This window comes from Cucurbita pepo, chromosome 11 (assembly GCF_057944985.1).
Source record: "Cucurbita pepo subsp. pepo isolate OVF chromosome 11, ASM5794498v1, whole genome shotgun sequence".
In the NCBI taxonomy this organism is placed as follows: domain Eukaryota; kingdom Viridiplantae; phylum Streptophyta; class Magnoliopsida; order Cucurbitales; family Cucurbitaceae; genus Cucurbita; species Cucurbita pepo.
Genome location: NC_141808.1, coordinates 3,063,270 through 3,083,083, shown reverse-complemented (window position 1 = coordinate 3,083,083; position 19,814 = coordinate 3,063,270). Strand labels below are relative to the sequence as shown.

Here is a 19,814-nt window from a genome sequence, read left to right as displayed (position 1 = left end):
GACCAAAACAATAATTTCTTTTTCTAAATATGACGACACTAATTTGGAAAACAAAACATGCAGCAAACATTATCTCTTAGTAAAATTACCCCGAATGACTTAGGAGCGAAACCATTTTGGAGATGTAAATAAAAAAATATTAACCGTTACTCAATTTTTTTACTGAATGCTTCAAACGCCCCGAATAGGGTTTATTGTTCGGGTTTGGATGGTAAAATTTTGTACACATCACTACAACTTTTCTTGGAGGGGTATGCCGTTGTAATTTGGAGTACATAGTTAATTAACTGCAGCAACCTCCCTGCCGGTTAAAGTTTTACCATTGCTGCACTGTGCGTTATTTAACATTTCGCACATCGGCTTTGGCGGCACGCCCGAGAATTTTAAAACTTCATTCGAATTCCGTCTTTTTTTTTGGCGCGGAGACGCTGTCTAGATCATAGCTGGAATTTCGCCAAGGTTTTCTCGATTGCTCATGAATGGCGTCCGGCTCTCCTCCTTCGCGCATCGACCAGGTATTCTTCCACTTCAATCTGTATAGAAAATACCCTAGAGGCTAGAAGTACTCACGAACACGAATTTCATTTGACTATTTCGTAATGTTTCTCTCAAAGCATGTCGAATCTTTGTGGCAAAAAATGGATGTGCATGTTCTTCTCGATGATTCAGAGGGAATCTTTTTGGTCATTCCTTTCCTCCTTCCTGTATTGGTTGTTTTCTGGTTTTCTACTGGGGAAAAGGCATGGGGAGGATTATACTGCGATATGTTTGTGCTTTGGATCTATGAATAGGGGAAATATCTACTTGGCTTCTGAGAAAATTAATAAGAGGACCAAGACGGTTCTATTTACTAATTTTTGTTTTCAATTTAGATTGATTAGAGGTCGATTGCAAACTTGTTGTCGATTATTGATGGGATGTGATACTATCTGTGTTTCTGAACATATTAATTTGATCATTTGGGCCTATCATTTTATTTGAATTTTAATTGATGGGTGACATCTAAGTGATTCTTATGCGAATGGGGTTCCTCTACTGCGTACAGTTTTATGCTTCAAAGAAAAGGAAACCTCTTACTCCCAGTCTGAAGTCAGGGAGTTACGACAAGGATGGAAAAAGGTCATTTGAAGGGTCGCCTGGTACCAAAGGTACGTTGGACAATTACCTGGTGACCTCACAGGACCTTGGCAACGATAACCCATCACATTCAGTTCGGGAAAACTTGTCTGGGCAAGACCCAGTAAAGCGAAACCTATTGTTGAAAATTAATAGCTCCTCTAGAAATGAACATGAAGAACCCACTTTGTCGAGAGGACACACTTCTGAAGCAACTGAAGGAATCAAGAAAAGAACTCTGGAAGACTCATACGAGACCAGAAGTTCAGCAGTCAAATCTATGGCAAGTGACTGGGGTGTCACACCGTGCATGGAGAAACCAGAGCTTAAACAGTTTGCAGCTGATTTCTTGTCTCTGTACTGCAGGTATATGTAAACTCTAGTTCGTTAAAATAACAAAGTCTTTTTCGTTTTTAATGTTCAACTAATAGTATAATGTTATGGCCCTATTTGTAGCAGTGAACTACAGACGACTGTTAGTTCGCCAGTAGAGCAAAAAGTAACTTTTAAGAGGCACTCCAGTCCATCTCTACTAGAGGGAGAGGCTAAATTACCGAAGAAGTTGCATTTGATGGCGGGTCCATCAAATGCCAAAGGTGAAACCGATTCCTCAAGTGCATTGAGTGATGGAAACAAGCAGTCCAATTTTTTGGTAGAAACTGGGGTATATTTTTTGGCTTCTTCTGCAAAGTTGTGATTCAGCCTTCTTTTATGGACTTATATATTTATTTGAAAAATCTGATATCCTTTCTCTGTATGTCTATTATGGCAGGATACTGACAATCACCATCCTGTTGCGCTTAAGGCATGCCTGCAGAAATGCAATAAAGCACCTATATCACCTTATTGTTTGACTGAATGCAGAACACCAGGCTTGTCGACCGCCAATGCATGTTTTCGTGAGACGCCCAAGTCTGGAAGCTCGTCATTTTCTCCTGGAGAAGCTTTTTGGAAAGAAGCAATTGTGTTTGCAGATGGTTTATGTGCTCCTAGCATTGACCTTACCAGTTACGATGCTGAAGGATCTAATCCTGCAGAGGGCCAGAGTAATACGAAGAAGCTCCTAATACCAGGGGAACCCACTCAGAAAAGGTTAAAAGGACAGTTTGGTGGAGGTAGTGGTGGAGTCCGGCTTGGGGAACCTGGTGCTTCCATAGTTTCACTGAGGAGTGATTTGAAAGAGTTAAATAGAGAAGTGTCTTCACTTCCTGTTAAGCATTTTGACTTCTCGGCTGATGATAAAAACTTGGTTGAAAGTACATCACCTTCTTGTGCTTCAAATGAATCTAAAGTTCATGCATATGAACTTAATGAGCAGTCTGATTGTCGTTATACAACTCATGACAGTCCACCAAAGCATGATGAAAAGATCTGTGACAGAGATTCTCTTACAAAAGAGAAGATACATGAAACGAAAGTAACTTCGTCTGTTCCAATAGTGACTGAAGCGAAATTAAATATATTTAGTCCCTCTGATAGTATCACATCAGACACAGTGGTTCATGAACTTAGGACTTCTACTGTTCAGGATTTTAAAGAGGGAATGACACCTTCAAGTTCAATAAGACATAAAGATTGGCTGGATCTAAGTTACTGGCTGCCTCGTGAAATTTGCAGCATTTATAAAGAGAAAGGAATCACAAAACTGCATCCTTGGCAGGTAGTGTAAAGTATTAAAAAAATTTATAGTGCTTCCTTCGCAAGTGTATAAAGATGTTTGGAGTACGTGGAATCCCTTAAGTTCTTGTTTTGGACTCCATAAAGTTTATCATTTTATACCTCAAACTTTTGTTTGTTTTTAGTGGACTCTATGAAAATAGTACATTGTTATAGATGGTACTTTTTGCTGTATGTCTGTATATTGGTAGCATTACTTTTAATTCTGCTTCACTTTTACAGGTTGAATGTCTTAATGTAGATGGTGTCTTGCAGAGAAGAAATCTTGTTTATTGTGCATCTACCAGGTATTGTAATTTAGCGTTGACTTTTTCCTTTTTCTAGAGTGTGTTATTATTTTGATTAAAAAATTTATAGTATCCAACAATGGCAGAATAGCTATTGCAGGCTAGCTTGTAGTTTAAGGATCTTGTAGGGGTGTCATTTTCATAACCGATATAATTTCTAAGGTAAGCTTTTTGAAACCTTAGTTTTGGAGTTTTTCCCAACCTATATACCTTACTAATAGACAAAAGGAAGCTTATATTTTTCAGCTGCATTACACAGTTTCATTTTGCATAGAAATTATTTGCTTTTTGGCAGTTATTTTGGAATATATATATATATTAAATTTTTTAAAACAAATGTTCAGTGAAAATATTTTGCATAAGCATAACTCATTTAGTTTAGTTTTTTTTTTTTTTTTTTTTTTTGGGTGCTCTTTTGGGATGATTTATACTTAGTAGGGATTGCAAGCTAATGATGGAAGGAGGCTCTTCCACGTCTCCCCTTGTGTGGAAAGGGATGCTTTCGTAGCAAGTTAGCTTCTTTGAATTTTTGGGTTTGGAGGAATTAGATGGTCCTTTAGGGTGTAAAGGGTTTGGAGCACTACTCATTTCGATATCTTCTTTTGAGTTTCAAAGAATAGACAATCTTGTAGGAGTATCCTTCATTTGAATCGTTAACAATGTATGTCACTTCCATTCTCCTCCACAAAATTCGGTTGTTGATTTTTTTTAAAATTGAATTAATCATAAAATTAATCTTTAAATTTTTATTAAATTGTGTAAATGTTCTTTATTCTCTTGTTTTATTTAATTTATGTATGCGAACCTTTTGTTTTTAGAAACAATTCAAGTAGTTTTCATTTGTAAACTATTGGCTTGTATATGGTAAGTTCAAGTGCTTATAATCTCAACACTTACAAGCCATTCAATTTCATTTTTAAAAGAAGTTTTAGAATAAAAGCATAAAGTTATTTGTAAACAAGTTTCCCTTACATGAGTCGTTAACGATATGTTCTTTGTAAGTGCGCGGCAAAGGAGTTGGATTCTCTGTTGTGGAGATATGAGTTCACTCTGTTAGTTTGAAATTATTTTTGGTTACTTTATCATAAGTAGTTTTAAAGAACTCGGCAGTGAGCTGCATCATCTTGGGAGTATGTGTAAGCCTCAGCCCACTCTAATGCCTTTTTGGCTGCCTACCTATTGTTAAACCTTTCTTTTTATCTAGTTTACTTTGTTGTTCTTTCACTTTTCTGAATGAAAGTTCGGTTTCTCATCAAGAAAATCATTATACACACATTTTTATGATAAGGTAATTATAATTAAAATACTTATAATAACAAATGCTAACAACAATACTTCTGATCTTACCCTATGTGTTTCTTAATTTGTCTGTATCTTCTGCAGTGCTGGAAAAAGTTTTGTTGCTGAGATTTTAATGTTAAGGCGGGTAATTTCAACTGGAAAGATGGCACTTCTTGTACTTCCATATGTATCAATTTGTGTAGAAAAGGTGATCTATGACGTTCAAATTCAATAAACTATGCAGATAAAATGATTCTGTCAATATTTTTATTCTTAAATTTGATAACTAAATGTTTTATTTGCAATTTCTAATTGTTCTAGGCCGCGCATCTTGATGTTCTTCTTGAACCTCTGGATAAGCATGTGCGTAGTTATTATGGAAATCAAGGTGGTGGAACGCTTCCCAAGGATACTTCAGTGGCTGTTTGCACAATTGAGAAGGCAAACTCTTTGATAAACAGATTGTTGGAAGAGGGTCGTTTGTCAGAAATTGGAATTATTGTGATAGATGAATTGCACATGGTAACTAAGAAAATCAATATGAAATTACAAATTCTCGATGAAAAATTTGGTATGTGGAACAGAAATAGAGGAAGACTGTTCTTATGTATAGCATGCCTGTGGCAATTCCTTTGGTGGATTTTTTAATATTTTTCTTCTTACTATCTGGCCTGTAAGTAAGTGATTATCGATATGCTAGCCTGCTAGCTCAATATTTCATGGGTACATGACTTTCCAACTTTCTTTAAGAGACCAATTTGTAGTTAAGCTATACCTTTCCACTCAGGGCATTCACCTGGATGACTCTTGTTTTGTTGATAGGTTGGGGATCAGACGAGGGGTTATCTTTTGGAACTATTGTTGACAAAACTTCGTTATGCTGGTGGTGAAGGTAATTCAGATTCTAGCAGTGGTGAGAGTTCTGGGACAAGCAGTGGTAAGTCAGACCCTGCTCATGGTATTCAAATAGTTGGCATGAGTGCAACCATGCCAAACGTGGCAGCTGTTGCAGATTGGCTTCAGGTTAGTGAAATAGTAACCCTTTTATTAGAAAAAAGCTAATATGAAATATGATTATTGTAGAGGAAACATGCACGAGTATTGTTTTTGCTGTTGTTTAGACTCGTGTAGATGCTGGTTGTTCAAATGAGAAATATCACGTGACCTTTTGTGATGTGTCTGCGAGTGCTTTTGATTAAAAAATGCTTCTATTACAAGAACCGAAAATTTTATTTTATTGTTTGGTATTAATAATTTAAAATTATTTTTTATCTTTGAAGTTCTTTTTGATTGATTAATATGAGTTATATTTTTTCCTTTAAAAAAATGAGAAATGGCTAAAAGGGATGCAATTAAAAAAAATGATATAAGTAAGAGAAAATGTGTTCGATAAGTTAGTGAGAAAATATTTGCATCAATTATTGAATGAAGCCAGAGGGAGAAAATGATTAAAAAGAGAGATTGGCAAAAGAGTGTATTTAGAAGAGAGATAGTAGGAGAAAAATTTATTGAGAAAAGTTAACAAGTACAAGTATGGATGTAGAAAGAACCCTGTGGGAGATGGTATATGATGTAGACTATAGAGAGATTAGCAAGGGAAAGATACATTCGCATATTTCTTCCTAAATAAGTAGAGAAACCTTAAGGAAGAAGAGAGGGTGAAAACCCACTCGTATTAATCCTTGCATTTCAAGAAGTCTTGTACATGTGTGAAAATTATGCATTAATAGTTTTATAATAAAATCCTAATAGAGAATCTAAATTGATTTAGAGTTTTAGTTGACTCAGTTATTAATGGGATTTGAAGTGATACAATCTCTAAAGTTTAGGTACATCTATCACTTTTTTTTTTCCCAAATAAAATATTTTCAAATTTTACTACAAGAAACACTTTACAATTTATATACAAAATTTCAGTTCTTAAGTGGTTTGGGGATTGACTGCAACAGTTATACCTTGTGAAAAATCTAAAGGCTTGGCTCTTGCATCTTATATGTCAGACTACTCCATTGTTACTTTGAAAATTTGCATGCAGGCAGCCTTGTACCATACTGATTTTCGACCTGTTCCTCTAGAGGAGTACATTAAAGTTGGGAATACCATTTATAATAAAAGTTTGGACATTGTTAGAACAATCTCAAAAACAGCTAATCTCGGCGGTAAGGATCCAGATCACATTGTAGAATTATGTAATGAGGTATGTTTTCTTTTGATTTGTTCAGTAGTACTTGTTCCTAAATTTATATTCAATAATTAATTTTTAAACTGTATTTTAGGTAGTTGACGAGGGTCACTCAGTATTGATCTTTTGCTGTAGTCGGAAAGGATGTGAATCAACAGCAAAACATGTGGCAAAATTCCTCAAGAAGTTTTCTGTCAAACTTCACAATGAGAACAGTGAGTTTGCAGACATTTCTTCGGCAATCGATGCGCTGCGAAGATGTCCTGCTGGGCTGGATCCTATATTAGAGGAAACCTTTCCATCTGGCGTTGCCTACCACCATGCTGGCCTTACTGTATATTCATCATCTCTTGTACCTACAATTACATCGTATTGTTGATCATCCTTTAATTACTCATTATTTTTCAATAGGTAGAGGAAAGGGAAATTGTTGAAACATGCTACCGCAAGGGTCTTTTGCGTGTTTTAACTGCTACATCTACCTTAGCTGCTGGAGTTAACCTGCCAGCTCGAAGGGTCATTTTCCGACAACCCAGGATTGGACGAGACTTTATTGATGGTACAAGGTATAAGCAGATGGCTGGTCGGGCTGGCCGGACTGGTATTGATACCAAGGGGGAAAGTGTAAGTATTCATTCTTAACTGAAGCGCCAGTTTCTATTGATATGCTGATTTATGAACGTATTGTATCAACCGACCTACTCTACCCTACCTCTTCTTTTTTTATTCGTTGTATTGAAACATTTTCCTTATTCTTTCACTATGACGGACCATTTTCTTTTTTCCTGACATTTTTCTTCATTTCCATCTGAGCAGGTACTCATCTGCAGACCAGAAGAGATTAAGAGAATTAATGAACTTCTTAATGAGAGCTGTCCACCACTGCAATCATGTTTGTCTGAAGATAAGAATGGAATGACTCATGCAATTTTAGAAGTTGTGGCTGGTGGGATTGTTCAAACTGCTACTGATATTCACCGATATGTAAGGTGTACTCTTCTGAATTCTACAAAACCATTTCAAGACGTGGTTAAATCAGCACAGGAATCTCTTCGGTGGTTATGCCATGGAAAATTTCTTGAATGGAACGGAGATACCAAGTTGTATAGTACCACGCCTCTTGGACGTGCATCATTTGGAAGCTCTCTTAGTCCAGAAGAATCACTAGTAATAAATCTCTCCTATAATTCCACCACCAGTTCCTATCGTGAATACACGTGTTACAAAATTACCATTTACTGTTAAGTTTTCATTTGATTCTATCAGTCAATTACTATGTAGCCCAAATGGTAATTAAGTGGACTAGAAGGCTTTCTAACTGATTATTTTATTTTGAATCTTTCCTTAGATTGTGTTGGATGATCTTTCAAGGGCCAGAGAAGGATTTGTGCTTGCATCTGATCTGCATTTGGTGTACCTAGTCACGCCGATCAATGTTGATGTTGAGCCAGATTGGGAGTTATATTATGAACGGTTTATGGGCCTGTCTTCTCTTGACCAGGTAAGGTTGGTTACTTTGCTAGTTTAGATCCCTCTCAAGTCATCAGAAATTTACAATTAGAGTCTAGTTTTTGGATCAGATTAGGTTCTTAATCCTCTCTACAATTAAGTTCTAAGATATAAGTTAATTAAATGCAAAGTAACATCAATATTTTAGGCCACATTTCAGTGACATTACCACTACCAGAAAATTTAGATGTTTGGTGCTAAACTTAGATCTCTTTTTTCTTTTGTTATCTTTGCCAACTGGAGATGTTAGATTTTGTTTCCTGGCAATGAGAGAAGATTTGTTCTCCCCTTAAATATCTCATTTTAGACCAAGTGACGTTTAGTGTCCTACAAAAATAAATACTAAAATTAGATTCAAATTTAATTACTCTCTCTGGTGCCTATTTTAGCTCTATTAACGCTTTCCCCACTTCCATCTCTCTTAAATTCTTTCTTTTGTAACGCGTCCTTCATTCCTTTCGGTAGAGTTGCCAAGTGCTTTGCTATTGAATAGATGATTGTTCACACGTGAAATTTCTTTCGCCAACAGTGAACTCTGCCAACTTTTCTTCCACTGCTTCCAATCTGTTTTCCATTTTCTTTTAATGCAATTATTCCCTCGTAGATGGAACTGCTCTAATACTACCTGTGTTGCTTCCCCTTGGTAAGCATTGGGTACGAAACTTCAATGGTCAACAGCCAAAAGAAATTCAATTTAGGAGGATTCTGCTGCAAAATTCCACTTGGATACTGCTCTCGCTCTCTCTCTTTCTGTTATGTTTTGCTAATTTACATGCCCGCAGACTCCTGTCTCTCCCCAGTTAATAGTTTATTAACCCTTATCTGCATGTGAAACTACATGTACTACTTACCTCTGTAGTCTGTCAGACCTCTTGAGATCTCACTTTTTGGTTGCCCAACTTAGAGTGTTGAAAATTTCAAAATTCTTCTTTACTATTTTTTAAAACTAGAAACAACTTCTTATTGATATAATGGAAAGGAATAAATGTTCCAGGAATACAAACTCTCAAAGGGAGTGAAAAATAAATAGTACTTACAGCAAATACAACCAAATAAAGATTAGCCATGAAAATAAACAAACCTTTAAAGAACAAAAAACTTTCCCCAAATTTCAATTAAATGACTTAAAGAGCTTGCAAATGAATGATGAAACTATAAATAAGGCCTCCACCAAACGCTGAGAACCCGATAGCATCTTCAAATCTTCCAAAGAAAACCAAGAACTGACCACCAACCAACAAAAACCTTTTAAAATCCATTGTAAAACAACCAATTGAAAGAAGCTTTCCAAGAACTATTAACCAATTGAAAGAAGCTTTGCAAGAACCATCAGTAGCAAAGAAATAAAAAATCTCCTCATGCAAGTTTGTTGAACTCTCTTCCTCATATTTTACTTTATACTTCTCTTCTAATAATTATGTGAAATGAAATGCAGTCTGTTGGGAATCGAGTTGGAGTTACAGAACCATTTTTGATGCATATGGCACATGGTGCACCAGTTCGACGTGCAAACTTATCACGAAATGGTGTCAAGGGTTTACGTACAAAGCGTGATGAACATGGGTGTATGTATGGTGACAGACCTTCAGAGGAGCAAACTATTCGAGTGTGTAAACGGTTTTATGTGGCTCTCATCTTGTCAAGACTTGTTCAGGTGTGTGGACGTGCAGTTAATCTTGCATTTATATCTACATGATTGGTAACTTTAATGCTTTGCTGTTCCCTACATTATAAAAATAAAAAACACGAATACCTCTTTTCTAAATCACCTATATATACAGAAACAATAACATTCTTTTATTTGTTCTTCATCTCAACAGCTGAGCCAATAAATTATATTCCTTCGCTTTGGTTATTCATCTTTCAATTTAGCCCAGTAATTGAACAGTTTTTGAAAGATTTCCACCTAATTTAATTCGTGCTGGTTCTGAAGGAAACTCCCATTCCTGAAGTTTGTGAAGCCTTTAAAGTTGCTAGAGGGATGGTTCAAGCATTACAAGAGAGTGCCGGAAGGTTTGCATCTATGGTCTCCGTATTTTGTGAGAGACTTGGATGGCATGATCTGGAAGGTTTGGTAGCCAAGTTCCAAAATCGTGTATCATTTGGAGTTAGAGCAGAGATTGTAGAACTTACTAGTATTCCATTTGTTAAGGTATTTTTCTGTTCCTTTGAATTTTCTTGTCACCAGCAGTGTAATGTTATTTACTTCAAGCAATTTGTTTCCAGGGTTCTCGTGCCAGAGCATTCTACAAAGCTGGTTTGCGGACACCTTTAGCAATTGCAGAAGCCTCTGATGCTGAAATAGTTAAAGCTCTTTTTGAGTCTGCATCATGGACTGCAGAAGGTGAGCTTAACGAGACACTATTATTTGTTTGTGCTGATTCTGGTTAGCAGGTAAAATTATTCTTGATATGACGCAATTTTCTCACCCAAGGAGTTTGTTCAAATTTTGTTGTTGATTTCAATGGGAGGGCGTAATGACTGTATGAGGCAATCTAGTATCAAGGAGAGTATTCTGATTGACCTTCTATTTATTGAAGATATTAACCTACCAAGTAAACTAACGGAACAACAAACCAAGATCAACAATGAAAACAAACGCAAATCAAAATTACAAATTAACTCCTAGTTACAGTACACCAGCCTTCCTGTCTATGAACTTGGGTTTAGTCATAGTTGTTCTCAACCCATTACTAATTAGTTATGACATGATCTTGGTAATATGCTGTCTTCAACACATGCTGCAAAACAACCATTATTTTTTTCTGATAGAACACAGAAGTATACTGAATAAAAAGATTATATAGCAAACATGAAGATATGGGGAGTGACATGACCTGAGAGAACTCCATGTAATACATAAGGTAAACTCACAAGCTAGATATTTTACATTCTTCACCCACCAAATGTGAAAAAAGTCCACCTTATCCAAAACAACAGTTTAAGCAGCAATCGATCAAGTAACAATTAGCTCCATGAACTGTACTTAAATATGCGCACTTGATACTCTAATGATTTCACACTTAGTTGTAGTGATTATTTGTTGAGTCATTAGGATTGCGTAGTGTGAATTCCTTCTCTATTCTCTTACTTTTCCTTTATTTTCAGATTCAAATGACTTTATTCTTGGAGATTAAATGATTTTTGGTTACTGTTATAAATGTTATCTTCCTCCACCTCCAAAATTTTAATATTGAAGTTGACTGTATAGAGAGTACAGCACAAAAACGGATGCATGTTGGAATAGCAAGGAAGATTAAGCTTGGTGCTCGTAAAGTTGTCCTGGACAAAGCTGAAGAGGCAAGGATTGCAGCATTCTCGGCTTTTAAATCATTGGGGTTTATTGTGCCACAAATTTCTCGTCCCTTGTCAGCAAGTGCAGTTGGAAATATAAGAGCACAAGTGGCTGCAATTGTTCCCTCTGAAATTGATACTTTTAACAGAGTTGTTAGCACAACTAAGTCTTGTGTTGGAGGAACTTCCAGTTCTGAAAAAATAGGTGGAAAGAACCTGAGTGAAACAGGAGCAATTTCTGTTGAAGCAAAACGGCCCACTTTTGCTGTTGAAAATGCAATGGTGAAGGTTGAAGGGTCAGCAATCCAGGAGGCAAACAGTGTTGTTGACTATGCAGGAAAGGTAGATGTTGCAATCGCTAATCAAGTGGAAAAAATTAATGATAAAGATTCTCAGAGGGAACAGTGTAGTATTAAAGTTTTGCATCCTCCCAAAAGAGACGGTCTTTCTATGAAAGGTCCTATCCATGCAGTTAGTACATCTGGCGGATTTGAATCTTTCTTGGACTTGTGGGATGCTACCCAAGAATTTTATTTTGATCTCTATTACACCAAACGATCTGAAGTGAACTCTGTTGTCCCGTTTGAATTACATGGAATAGCAATCTGTTGGGAAAATTCTCCGGTCTATTATTTGAACCTCCCAAAGGATTTGTTGTGGCCCAAGACTGGAAAAGGTTTTTATCCGGATGACAGCACACCTGGTGACCAGTTAGATGTTTCGCAATATGAACATTGGTTTGAGATTGTAGAAAAGAGATGGAAAAAGATCAATGAAATTTTTGTGAAAGAGAATGTCAGAAAGTTCGCGTGGAATTTGAAAGTTCAGATTCAGGTACTTAAATGTCCAGGAGTTTCCATCCAGAAATTGGGTTTATTGAATTCTGCTCGACGTAATATGGATCATAAACTTGTAGACGGTTCATACCTACTGCTATCCAGTGTTCACATCAGCAATGGAATTGATATGTGCATTGTAGCTTGGATTCTTTGGCCAGATGACGAGAGAAATTCAACCCCTAACCTAGAGAAGGTATGACAATCAAATCAACTAAAGCAAAAACATAACTGAAAAATAAAATTTTCCTTTTGGTGTCTATCATTTTTCAATCAAGATTACAACATGATGAATTGTCTAATATTTGATGATCTTTAATCTTCAATTGAAATTGTAATGGTGACGAAATAGGAAGTCAAGAAAAGATTATCTAGTGAAGCTGCTGCTGCTGCTAACCGAAGTGGCCAATGGAGGAATCAGATGAGAAGAGTAGCCCATAATGGTTGCTGTCGGCGTGCTGCACAGACACGAGCTCTATGTTCCGTTCTCTGGAAGTTAATAATTTCTGAAGAGCTCTTGGAAGCTCTCAACAAAATAGAGATTCCATTGGTAAATCTTGTTTTTTGTTTTGTGGGCATTTTCCTGAAGGGAAGATGACATTAAGAGTTGATTCTTCAAATGCCAATAAAAATTTGAGACAGAAGCTGTTAGTGGGTTTAGACAGAACTTGTTTAACCATTGAAATTTTTGTAGGTAAGTATTCTTGCTGATATGGAAACCTGGGGTATAGGTGTTGACATGGAGGGATGCATTCGGGCCCGTAATTTACTGGGGAAAAAACTCAGATGCCTTGAGAAGGAAGCTTATAGGCTAGCTGGCATGACCTTCTCTCTGTACGCAGCAGCAGATATTGCTAATGTTCTATATGGACATTTGAAGCTCTCTATTCCAGAGAGGTTCAACAAAGGCAAACAACATCCAAGTACTGACAAGCAATGTTTGGACTTGCTGAGGTACTAAATTGATTCTTATAATTTTTATGCTTGCATGTGAAATTGATAATAAATTCCTGGATGCAAGTTATGGTTGCTATCATTGTTTTGCACAGAAGTAAGCTCTGATTATCTACTGATATAGAACAATAAACTTTGATGTTGTTCAACCTCTCCGTTTTTCCTTCTAACTCTAAGCTAACAGGAAGAGACCTCTAATATTGTTGTGCCTTCAAATATGACTTCCCCTTAACAATACAACATAAGAGGCTCTAGGCTTAGCATTCGAATTCTGAATTCCAGGTCCTTGAATTGTGGGTTCCATCGGATTTCTTTCCTCATTTCAACTAGTAATTTTTTACCATATCCCGCAAAGTTGAACATCCTCTTTTATAGGCTAGCTGCCATCCTCTTGTGTCTAGTTTGCCAAGCATTTGATACAGATCTTATATTTCAGGAACGAACACCCTATTGTTCCAGTCATTAAAGAGCACCGGACATTGGCGAAGCTTTTTAACTGTACTTTGGGATCCATTTGCTCACTAGCCAAGCTCTCTGCGAGGACACAGAAATACACGCTACATGGACATTGGCTCCAAACATCCACAGCAACTGGTCGGCTTTCCATGGAGGAGCCTAACCTTCAGGTATGGGGTCTTTATTCCTCCTTTCCATGTATTGTTGATGAAATTAAAAATGAAACCACATGCTGAAGTTTGGATTAATTCTTGGAGTGCAGTGTGTTGAGCATGCGGTAGATTTCAAAGTGAATGAAGATGATGTTGATCATTGTAAAATTAATGCTCGTGATTTTTTCGTCTCTACTCAGGTATTTCCGTTAAATTCTGTTTACTAACCTCTTCTTAAGCATTTATGGTGGATGGGAGTTTTGTCTCCTTTTTTATTTTATTCATCAATGAATTTTGTTGTTTCTCTCTAAAAAAAAAAAAAAAAAACTCTTCTTGAGCATTATGGTTCTTTTTGGGGGGCCATGCTTCACATACATTATACATAGCATTCTGTAACAAGAAACTATACCAAGAATCCTTGTTCACTTTTTTCTGTCCAACACTTTTGATAATCCTGAGTGTGGACAGATACACGACCCAGTTTCCTTCTAAGTGGGTGTCTTTTGAGTTTGTCGCTTAGTCCTTTTTAGTTTTGTATCGTTCTGAATAGATCTATGATCTATAAGAAGATGGAAAAGTATTTTATAGAAATATGACATTGAGGATAAGATTGCTTCAATGTTTACTTTACGATTGCAATTTGGGGTCTGGCAATTTTGTATGAAAGTGTCCCATCGGTCTTTCTATGAGCAAAATGTATTTATCATAATTTACTCCTTAAAAACCGTACTTGGTTTTAATCTTGTAATAATGATATAAAATGGTCTTCGTGGTCCATGATATTTTGATACCATTTTGCCTATTAGCTACTAGCCCAACCTGGTTAAATTATGAATAATGTACAAAATACAATTTACTTAATGTTTGTGCATGAAATAGTGATGATTGTGAATTAAAGGTCCTCTATTCTCTGTGCAACCTTGGTTGAGTAAGATTTTTAATATACATTGTAGGAAAATTGGCTGCTCTTATCGGCAGATTATTCTCAGATAGAGTTGCGGCTGATGGCACATCTTTCAAAAGACCCCTCACTGATTGAACTTCTCAGCAAGCCTCATGGAGATGTGTTTACCATGATTGCTGCTAGATGGACAGGGAAGACAGAAGACTCTATTGGATCTCATGAGCGAGATCAGACCAAAAGGTTGGTATATGGAATCCTTTATGGAATGGGCGCCAAATCACTTGCATTACAACTGGAATGTAGCAGAGATGAGGCTGTGGAGAAAATTCAAAGCTTCAAAAGTTCTTTCCCTGGCGTGGCTTCCTGGCTTCATGAGGCAGTTGCATTTTGCCGTCAGAAGGGGTAAATCTTATTGTTCTCTTTGGTGTTTTTCTATTTTCATTTGTTTAGATAAGTGCTCATTCTAAATACTAGGAGGTTGCCTGTGAGATCCCATATCGGTTGGAGAGAAGCACTCTTTATAAGGGTATAGAAGCCTCTCCCTAGCAAATGTGTTTTAAAACCTTGAGGGGAAGCTTAGAAGGAAAAGCCTAAATAGGACAATATCTGTCATCAGTGGGCATGGACTGTTATAAAATTGGGGGGTCCTACATCGATTGGAGAGATGAATGAGTGTCAGCGAGGACGCTGGGCTCCGGGGGGTGGATTGTGAGATCCCACATCGGTTGGAGAAGTGTGAAACCTCTCCCTAGCAGACGCGTTTTAAAAATTTGAGGGGAAGTCCAGAAGAGAAAGCTCAAAGAGGACAATATGTGCTAGCGGTGGACTTCGGTTGCCTGTAAATGGATCCTCAACTTATGTACTTGTAAATTTGTACATGAGAGTGTATACTGAAACATGTACACTTGCTCTCGATTTCCTCTCGCTTTTGTGCACCATATTTTATATTACTCTTTATTTCAGGTATGTTCAAACTCTTAAAGGAAGAAGACGCTTCTTGTCAAAAATTAACTCTACCAATAGCAAAGAAAAATCAAAAGCACAGAGACAAGCTGTGAATTCAATTTGCCAGGTATTTCTACCGCCATTTCTCGTGTGATTACTATTATTCTGTTCTGGGGTGGCTTGATTTAAAAAGGATTCTGCATTTATGTGCTACTAGTTTTGCTTTTTACTAGGGTTCAGCGGCTGACATAATCAAAGTGGCTATGATCAACCTTTACTACGTAATCAGATCCGACGCTCCAGATCTTACAGAGTCACCTGCAGCTAACAATAATATACTGAGGGGTCATTGTCGAATTGTATTACAGGTTCATATGCAGTTTCCATTTTCAAACTAAACTTTTTCAGTTGCCATGTTCGTTACTGCTATTCCACTTCATGTAGAATCAGTTTCAGTAATTGCGAAGATTTTTACTCAGGTGCATGATGAGTTAGTGCTGGAAGTGGACCCTTCCGTCGTTAAGGAGGCAGCAACTTTGTTACAGAAGAGCATGGAAAATGCTGCCTCCCTTCTGGGTAAAATAAATATGTAGCCGCCCTTGCATTTCTCCTTTTTCTGCATTCAAAATGTTTATCACAAGATCTTTAAATGTGATTCTTTTCAGTTCCTTTGCAAGTCAAACTGAAAGTTGGACGAACATGGGGTTCTTTGGAGCCATTCTTGCTTGATCACTTCAAGATTGATGATCTTGTAACTGGATCTTGACCACGCAAAGGAATTTCCAGATAAATGGACCAAGGTCTGTTTGTTATAACCATATAAAATTCATCTATTCCAGCAAATTCACCAGAATTGAACATTAATTATATCATCTGATAGAACTTTTCTCTTGGTTTCTTGGTTCAAATTAATGATTCTTTTTTTCTTGTTGGACTGAAAATGTTCTTAGTCTGATTGAACTTGAAGGCTTTCAGTTTCTCCAGCAGAATGCTTTGTGGAAGCAGTAGAAGACCTGGTCTCAAGAAGGAAAAGTGCTTGCCATGATTCTGAGACCTTTTATCCAATGCTTCATCCACAGTTTCTTTTTAGTCAGCAGCCACCAAATCAACCGATCAATTCACTGAAAAATCTGTTGTATGGTTGCTAAGTAAATGGATGGTCTGCCTTCGACACACGATCGAGTTAACACCTCACATCGTTCTTCTGCCGCTGTTGCCTTTCCTTGAAGTCATCTTTCAGCTTCTGAGTTACTTGAGTTGATTGTGGGTCGAGGGAAGAAGCATTGTTCCTACCATCTTCTAATGATATCTTGCCCATTTGAGACTGTATTGGTAATATCCTCTCCACACAGCGGTAAGAATTATGCAAACAACATACGCAAAGAGGAGCTGCTACAGAGTGACAGCAAGAACCCGGGGGCACCATACTTTTTAAGGTACACATATCTATCTTTCCAAGAAACAGCCGCATTTGGTTCCTCATTTGATACTTCATTTCATTGAGCAAAGCGATCCAAGTCGAACATTTCGATTTGAACGGTTCACTTTTACCATTTCCAGTACCTGCTCAGTCAGTCATTCTCATGTTGTTGCTGCCAAATTTTTGGCATCCTTGTTTGCCAAGGTAATGCAGTTTGCCACCATTTCCATAAACTTATAAATTCAAAATGGGAACGTTTCGCTGTTGCATTTGGAGATGAGTTTTTTCAGTGAACTCCAATGCTTGTCTCTCTCTGCCCCCCTTTGAGTTCTCTTCCTTTTTTCTTTTGTTTCAAATTGTACATATTCATAGTGTTCTTTTTCAATTATTTAATAACATCTCATTCTTGTAATGTGCCTTTTTGTTAATCATTGAGCTATTAATGCACCTTCCCTTTGTTCATTTCCAACTGTATTGCTTTGTTTTGCCAGTAAAATGTTATTATTATGTACGATAAATAATAATATAGAAGGGAGGCGCGGGTGTAACTCCATTGTTTGAGGTTTTTTTAGCTCAATTGCTAGAACATGGATCGAACCATCAACTTGATAATAGAAATATTTGTTTTCCTGATTTTTTAGATTTGTTTTCCTGATTTTTTTAATTGGTTAGAGCATCGTCCTGTCGAGGCGTAAGTTGCAGCTGCCTGTCACACCCTGGGAATGGGTTTCGCCTGCCTGTCACACCCCCCTGGGAATGGTTTTCGCCTAAAGGATGTATAATTCAATTTCGATAGTAATATTCCCCCCTCCTGTCAAAAAAAAAAAAAAAACTGTACGTGAGAGTTTGTATGTTCTGAGAAATATTTACCATCTGAAAAGAGGAAAAAACGGAGTCAAATTGGGTACTCGATAGAAGGTCAGGAAGCATTCACTCGAGACATCCGTAAATCCAAACCTAAAATAATCGGGTTCAAAAGAAATACATGCCTCTTGTGAGTGAGTGACCATCTTTATAGGCAAGATTTAAAAGATTTGATCATTTTCCAAATTTAGGCTGCGTGGCTGATACGTAGAGCAAAAGAAGGCCCAATAACCATCCTTCTTCGCCCTTCATTTTTCTGGGCCTTTTGCTCTATCTGGATTTAAGTTACAATTATAATATGAAATAAAACCTTGCAATTTATATTTGAAAATTGAAATTATAATATTGAAATCATGTCCTTTTTTTCATTTTTTATTTTATTTTATTATTATAGAACAGAGTTTTGAGATATGTATTTGGTTAACTACAATTCATTTAAAAGTTCATTATTAATATTTTTATCTTAATTAAGCTTAATACATAAAATTATTGTTCAATTTAAATATAGCTCAATGACTCGATCCTTAGATTTATAAATGTTGAACTCAAAATATATATAATCTTTAGGGTTTCTGCAGGTAACTTCAATAAAAGTCCATATCAATAGAAATTTCAAGATCCCAGTATAAATTTTATAAAAATATTGATGAAAAATATGGTAAATTTTGATATCAAATTATAAATATAAAAATTCATAATTTTTTTCAAATGCCATTTTAAACCATTTTTTTTAATAATATAATAAAATTGGTGTTTAGTTATTAAATAAAACATTTTCTAACAGTAAATACTTGATTGGACAAGACTTTAAAGAGAAGGATAATATATATTTTTTTTAAAATGATTAAAAATGAAATAAAAAAATGACAAATTATTTGAGGTGATACTATATTTAACCTTTAAATCTATGAGCAGCATTTTTGAATAAAAATATCCGACCATATCGCTGAAACTATATTATATATCAAATATATATTAATATATCTTTTTTTTGGGAAGATTCTCATGATATATTTAATATGGTGTAAACTTTATTGTATAATCGTATATTATAAAGTTTGATTATTCTAACAAAAGAAGGGGCAAAAGGGGCTTGTAAAAATGCACTTTAAGCATGAAATTATTATCATTATTTATTATATATACGCACGAATGTCTAATCAAACTTTATGGTAAGTGAATAATACACTAATTTAAATTAATATGCTTGGAAGCTCTCCTTTGAAATTTTAAATTAATCAAAGGAGCTGAGGAAAATTATATTTTATTTTAATACATACTTTATCCTTAGGCCAAATATATTAATATTAGTGAGAGTGAAGAGAAAGTGATTCTATAATAATAATAATTATTATTATTATTAAAATAATATATATTTTTTTAGGATTTTCATTGATAATTTGAAATTTTATTCTTACTCTTTTAAATTTAAATTTTATTTTTTAAATTTTATTTTTTTATTTTTTAGTGATATATATTTAAATTAGCTAGCGAAAACTTTTACGGTATTTATTAATTTTCGTTTATAAATTTAATAAAAATTGAGATATGTTTCAAAATATTATAATAATTAATATGTGACAAATACCTAAAATAAACATTATTTTTTAAAAAAATATGAAGAGTTTCGTTATTTATTTTATAAGTAAATAAAAGTAAATACTATATAAGAAAATATCGAATTAAATAAATATAAAAGATTTAAGAATGAAAAAAAAAATTAAAATTTATAATTATTTTTGTCTTTTTTATGGGAATATAAAATGATGCTCAAAAGGGCTATTAAAAAGCTCTCTTTTGAATTTATTTGAAATTTCAACTTCAAACTCTCGACATATTTTATATGGAAGGACGAGGACGATTGTCTCTTTTTTATGCAAAAAACATATGTAATAATGAAAGACCGAAACTTTATTTTTAAGAAAGCTAATACACGT

The 19,814-nt window shown here is 35.6% G+C and overlaps 1 protein-coding gene across 8 annotated transcripts; it reads left to right on the top strand.

Annotated features, from left to right (window-relative positions):
* Positions 1-359: 359 nt before the first annotated feature.
* Positions 360-17,482, top strand: LOC111805123 (MUS308 and mammalian DNA polymerase-like protein). Of its 8 annotated transcripts, none has more exons than XM_023690027.2 (27): positions 360-515; positions 1,046-1,482; positions 1,576-1,780; positions 1,889-2,776; positions 3,016-3,080; positions 4,464-4,569; positions 4,683-4,883; positions 5,184-5,384; positions 6,397-6,558; positions 6,638-6,877; positions 6,955-7,167; positions 7,360-7,710; positions 7,892-8,044; positions 9,488-9,706; positions 9,986-10,204; positions 10,279-10,396; positions 11,264-12,378; positions 12,535-12,732; positions 12,877-13,136; positions 13,573-13,762; positions 13,855-13,944; positions 14,698-15,050; positions 15,612-15,720; positions 15,827-15,961; positions 16,073-16,169; positions 16,259-16,393; positions 16,544-17,482. In XM_023690027.2, exons 1-26 carry the CDS (start codon positions 480-482, stop codon positions 16,357-16,359), a joined length of 6,462 nt encoding a protein of 2,153 aa, XP_023545795.2. In that variant the 5' UTR covers positions 360-479; the 3' UTR covers positions 16,360-16,393; positions 16,544-17,482. The 8 variants fall into 8 exon arrangements, with proteins under 8 accessions (XP_023545795.2, XP_023545793.2, XP_023545794.2 ...); XM_023690025.2 differs by having other exon boundaries at positions 1,573-1,780; positions 16,581-17,482; XM_023690026.2 differs by having other exon boundaries at positions 1,573-1,780; positions 16,578-17,482.
* The last annotated feature ends 2,332 nt before the right edge of the window (positions 17,483-19,814 follow it).

Coding starts and splice junctions, on each gene's coding strand:
- LOC111805123 (XM_023690025.2), top strand. CDS start 480: ATGGCGTCCGGCTCTCCTCCTTCGCGCATCGACCAG. Junction 12,379..12,534: donor CAACCCCTAACCTAGAGAAG/GTATGACAATCA, acceptor GTGACGAAATAG/GAAGTCAAGAAAAGATTATC. Junction 16,170..16,258: donor AAATGCTGCCTCCCTTCTGG/GTAAAATAAATA, acceptor GATTCTTTTCAG/TTCCTTTGCAAGTCAAACTG.